We start from the raw sequence: 6,000 nt of genomic DNA, 5'->3' as shown, positions 1-6,000 counted from the left end.
TGGGGTGTTTCCCCACCACCTTTTTCAAGCAAATACCTATGTTTACCAAAAGCACATGCTGTATATTTTGTTTCCCCCTTTGTGTGTTTATAGTATTTTGAAGGATAAATTAATTGGGTATTTGTATGTGAGGATGTTAAAAGTTGTGGCTGCTCTCTTTGTGGAAGGGAAAAACAAATGAGGTTAAAATGTACTTCTTTTCCTAGCTCAAAAGTCACTGTGATGTATATTTTTTTAATGAAATTTAGGAATAAAACGTTGCAGTTGTATAATTAGTTTCAAAATGCTGCTTCTCTTTCATTAGTCTAGTAACTGTTAAACTGTTTTATGCAAACTGCATTTTACAGAATTTAAACTCTGAAACTGTATCAACTTTTATAGTTAAAACATTGTATTAAATAAACTATACTATCAAATGGTTTGTTTTGTATTTTTTAAATTATTGATTGTATTAGTTTATTTGGACTTTATTTTTATTAAAAGCTAATAATGAAATAAATCATTTAATACTTTTATTTTACCCATAAGGATACAGAAATTGTAATGGGAAAAAACTGAGCAGAGTCTTAACAGTAGTGAACTTCTTTTAAGAATTTAGCCAGCAGTTACAATTTCCAGGTTTAGGGATAAGTTTTAGTGTAATTGTTTAATCATAATGCTTCATGTTGCAAGGTGTCTTTTGCCTCAGCAAACTTTTAAGGTTATACATGGAATTACTATCTACTGGAATGCTACCATTTGCTTTTTAATTCCTCCAAATTTCTCAGCAGTGGGAACATTGTATTATATTCTGTGCCTGCTAGTTTTAATGTAACACTTACCATTATAAAGCCATATAAATGTTAACTAAGTTTTATAAAACATACTGTCTAGTTTTTGGTTTCTTTTGTTTTTTTTTTTTAATTTAAATTAGACATCTTTAGGGAAAATGAACCTAGTTAACTTGAGAGTCACTGAACATATATATGCTTAAATAAAAACATTTTGACCATTCAGTGATTTATATGTGTTAGTAGGTGAATATTATTAAATTTTCAAATTCTGGAGTGTTTTTAAATGTTTTATTAAGCCAGGAGAATATGTAAAATGTGAGTGTGTCATATGGACTGTACAGATTTATGTATTAAAATACTTTTAGTTTCACTTTGTGTTTTCTATTTTCATTGCTTTCTAGGTTTCTTTCCTAAACATATTTCCTAATGTAATACTGTATTTCTTTTTAAGTAGTGCTGATTCATAATTTTTACACCTTCCCCACCCCCAAGACCTCTCAGTAACCCGAAATGTTTTAGTTCCAGTTTACATCTTTGCCACAGGTTTTAGCTGTGCTTTATCGAATTAGTGGATTAGAACAGTTGTGTACTAACAGGTACAGATAACAGGTTTCTGTTTGGAACAATGAAAAACTTGTGGAACTAGATAAATGGTAATGGTTGTAAAATACTATGGATATACTTAATGCCACTGAATATTCTTAAATAGCTAAAATTATACATTTTGTTGTATATATCTTTTATCAGAATAAAAAAGAGAATCGGACTTAATCTTGAGTGGGGAAGAATCAATTAGGTCAGACATAATTGTACTTAGATGAAAAGCAGCTTTATTAACAAATTATAATGTTATATATATATAACCAATATATATATATAACCAATATAATTCACTTGAGTGTGTAGCTCAGATTAGCTACAAATTAGTCTTCTTAATCTTAAAAATAAACTTTTTTCTACCATGTAAAACCTAGCCTTCCCTTAGACTTTTGAAAATTATTATATTTCGATCCCTGAGAGTTATAAAAAGGGAGCTGGACTCCAGTGATATCATTTGCCTGATAGCTGGGTCTTAGTCCACCTCTGTCCACTAAAACTGGTCCACGACCACCTCCAGGTCCTTCCTGTACAGCTTTTACAAGAGGATAAATATATTTCTTTGTCGATTTAGACTCAGATTCGATTACTTCTCGGGCATAATCCTGAAATTCCTTCTCCTTTTCAGCCACAAGTGCTTCAGTAAGTCTGCAGTACTCTGATTCTGCTTGTTTTGCTTGCAGTGCATTAAACTTATGTTTGGCCTGTTTGGGAAAGAGAAAATATAATTACATTCTGATATGTTTAGAAAATTGGTCAATTTTCTAAACACACATAGCATATAAAGTTGTAGATAGAGCTTTTAAATTCATTGACTTTTGACAAGTCCTGACTTAACTACATAATTTATTTCAGAAATTCTCCCATGCTTCTCACAATATGTTCAAAGCAGTGGCTCAGTGAAGCTTACCTTACTATGTGATTGTACATCTTCAAATAATATAGCATGAAATTAAGATTAAAATAACCAAGTTTAAAAGCCTGTTTCTACCAATTATAAGGTGTGTTTTTTCACAAGTATAGAAGGCATACCAATCACTGTCCCAGTCCATCCGCTGTTCTGAAAGGATGCATCCAAACCTTCTATCCCAAACCAGCCACATACACCGTGTGACCCAGCCACATAAGATTAAATCTCCAATGAATATCTGAATTAAGTTAAACTAATTACATTCTCTGTTTCCTAAGAATCTGAAGTTGGACAAGTGACATTTATCAATGTAGGTTGATCAGAAGCTAGGTAGAATAAGCAACCTATCAAAAACTAGTTTACTAGCATTTCATTTTTTTCTTTTTATAATTTACAAAAACTGTTTATATTACATGAAGTGACTAATGGCTTTTTAAAGATTTCTATATTTTGGTTGGCAGCTTTTCATTGTATGCCATGCATTTTAAGAAGTGCTGAGTTTATAAAAAAAAAATCACTTGTGAATATATTATTATAACATTCATGCAAATATGTTTCAAAATCAGTAGCCAGACACTTCAGCTTAAAATCATAAACTGAAATTTGTGATGAAATAGAACAACTATTTTGTATTCAATACAAAATACCAAATTTTTATTAGAATGCTGTATTTCAACACTAGGACTTTTATGCTATTTGTTGAATAGGGACAGACACCAGGAGTTTGAAAACATAGAAAATGACATTAAATAACATTAGGAATTTTTTAAAAAGGCTAAAAGCTGTCTCATCAATGGTAAAATGCTGAAATTTGGGATCTTGACAAGGAGCAATTGGGATAAACTGATTTGGTAGCAGTTTTGTAGAAACATTGAGAGAACAGGGATAAATGTATTTTAAGTACAGAAAGGAAATGAGAGTGGAAGGAAAGGACAACCATAATGGATCATATGACTGGTACCTCAAACTTTATATACATCAAATACAGATTTGTAAAATATTGATTGGTTTAAAATCCTAAAAATCATCACATGGGGGGTAAAGTAACAAATACCTTAGGAGATGTTAGCTAATTATTTGAAAACTCAAGTGAAAATCAAATATTTATTCTGTCTTTTAAAATTATATTTAAGGGAAACCAATTGCCGATCATGAAAATTTATTTGAAAACTTAAGCAATCAATGAGAAGGAAGGAGAAAATACATTTTGCCACCTATGAATTAAATCTAGGTAACAATCACCAAAGTCTGCTTGTATCACAGAAAGTGAGATGACAGTCATCACATGCCTCCTAGTGGAAATACACACCAATTATGAAGGATTTTCAGCAAAAAGCAGCCTGAATCTGACTTACCTTGGATTTTGCATGAAATGTAAGGAACTATACTACCCTGCATGGCTGCCCACAAAATCCAGACTATAATAAAAGACAAGAAACCCAGTTCCTTCAACAAATTGCAAGATAAACAATGAAGACAAGGAGAATAAGAACAAGAAGAATGGGGATGAAGGAAGAGTTACAGGTTACAAGAAATTTGAAAGATATATCAATCAACCTAATAGAATATATGGACCCTGTTTCATCCTCAAGAAACTAAATAATTCATGAGACAATCTGGTGGAAATTGAGAAAACACTGAATGTTAAATGTTACATTTTTTTGAATGTTTTAGATGTGATAACAATTGTGATTATGTTAATTCTTAAGAGCCTTGCATGCAAAGATGGGCTCGATAAAGGACAGAAATGGTATGGACCTAACAGAAGCAGAAGACATTAAGAAGAGGTGGCAGGAACACACACGAGAACTATACAAAAAAGATCTTCACGACCAAGATAATCACGATGGTGTGATCACTTACCTAGAGCCAGACATTCTGGAATGTGAAGTCAAGTGGGCCTTAGAAAGCATCACTACGAACAAAGCTAGTGGAGGTGATGGAATTCCAGTTGAGCTATTTCAAATCCTGAAAGATGATGCTGTGAAAGTGCTGCACTCAATATGCCAGCATATTTGGAAAACTCCTCAGTGGCCACAGGACTGGAAAAGGTCAGTTTTCATTCTAATCCCAAAGAAAGGCAATGCCAAAGAATGCTCAAACTACCGCACAATTGCACTCATCTCACACGCTAGTAAAGTAATGCTCAAAATTCTCCAAGCCGGGCTTTAGCAATATGTGAACTGTGAACTTCCAGATTTTCAAGCTGGTTTTAGAAAAGGCAGAAGAACCAGAGATCAAATTGCCAACATCTGCTGGATCATGGAAAAAGCAAGAGAGTTCCAGAAAAGCATCTATTTCTGCTTTATTGACTATGCCAAAGCCTTTGACTGTGTGGATCACAATAAACTGGAAAATTCTGAAAGATGGGAATACCAGGCCACCTGACCTGCCTCTTGAGAAATCTGTATGCAGGTAAGGAAGCAACAGTTAGAACTGGACATGGAACAACAGACTGGTTCCAAATAGGAAAAGGAGTACGTCAAGGCTGTATATTGTCACCCTGCTTATTTAACTTATATGCAGAGTACATCATGAGAAACACTGGGCTGGAAAAAGCACAAGCTGGAATCAAGATTGCCTGGAGAAATATCAATAACTTCAAATATGCAGATGACACCACCCTTACGGCAGAAAGTGAAGAGGAACTAAAAAGCCTCTTGATGAAAGTGAAAGTGGAGAGTGAAAAAGTTGGCTTAAAGCTCAAGATTCAGAAAACTAAGATCATGGCATCTGGTCCCATCACTTCATGGCAAATAGATGGGGAAACAGTGGAAACAGTGTCAGATTTTATTTTGGGGGGATCCAAAGTCACTGCAGATAGTGACTGCAGCCATGAAATTAAAAGACACTTACTCCTTGGAAGGAAAGTTATGACCAACCTAGATAGCATGTTCAAAAGCAGAGACATTGCTTTGCCAACAAAGGTTCGTCTAGTCAAGGCTATGGTTTTTCCTGTGGTCATGTATGGATGTGAGAGTTGGACTGTGAAGAAAGCTGAGCACCGAAGAATTGATGCTTTTGAACTGTGGTGTTGGAGAAGACACTTGAGAGTCCCTTGGACAGCAAGGAGATCCAACGAGTCCATTCTGAAGGAGATCAGCCCTGGGATTTCTTTGGAAGGAATGATGTTAAAGGTGAAACGCCAGTACTTTGGCCACCTCATGCGAAGATTTGACACATTGGAAAAGACTCTGATGCTGAGAGGGATTGGGGGGAGGAGGAGAAGGGGGCGACAGGATGAGATGGCTGGATGGCATCACTGACTAGATGGACATGAGTCTGAGTGAACTCCGGGAGTTGGTGATGGACAGGGAGGCCTGGTGTGCTGCGATTCATGGTGTTGCAGAGTCGGACACGATTGAGCGACTGAACTGAACTGAAGGAGTCCCTGGGTTTTAGAGATAGATACTGATATATACATTGAAATATACATTGATAAAATGATAATGATATTTGGTATTTGCTTCAAAATAATATGGCAGATCCTACTTCTGATAATGGCCACATGAGGCTGGGCAAAACTCCACAGAAAAGTTGATTATTAAAGTCAACCATTTCAGAGCATTGGTAAATAACTATGCACAGGCTACTGCTTGAGAAGTGTTTTTTCATGAAAAACTAGATCAGAAGGTAGGAAGTACAAGTTCATAACTTTCTTGTCTGGAGGGCAATTCTATCCCTCTAGCTCAGGTGGTAAAAACATGCAGATTACTGGAC

The 6,000-nt window shown here is 35.0% G+C and overlaps 1 protein-coding gene across 1 annotated transcript in view; it reads right to left on the bottom strand.

Moving 5' to 3' along the window:
• Positions 1–1,606: 1,606 nt before the first annotated feature.
• Positions 1,607–6,000, bottom strand: part of CFAP210 (cilia and flagella associated protein 210) — a 24,488-nt gene continuing 20,094 nt past the window's right edge. Inside the window, exon 9 of the mRNA XM_055572324.1 lies at positions 1,607–2,074. Coding sequence (XP_055428299.1) covers positions 1,730–2,074 — 345 coding nt within the window. The 3' untranslated portion in view covers positions 1,607–1,729. The remainder of the gene's footprint in view (positions 2,075–6,000) is intronic.

The sequence above is a fragment of the Bubalus kerabau genome, chromosome 3, assembly GCF_029407905.1.
Source record: "Bubalus kerabau isolate K-KA32 ecotype Philippines breed swamp buffalo chromosome 3, PCC_UOA_SB_1v2, whole genome shotgun sequence".
Taxonomy (NCBI): Eukaryota; Metazoa; Chordata; class Mammalia; order Artiodactyla; family Bovidae; genus Bubalus; species Bubalus kerabau.
Note: the sequence above shows the minus strand (reverse complement) of the source record. Positions and strands in the feature narration are given on the sequence as shown.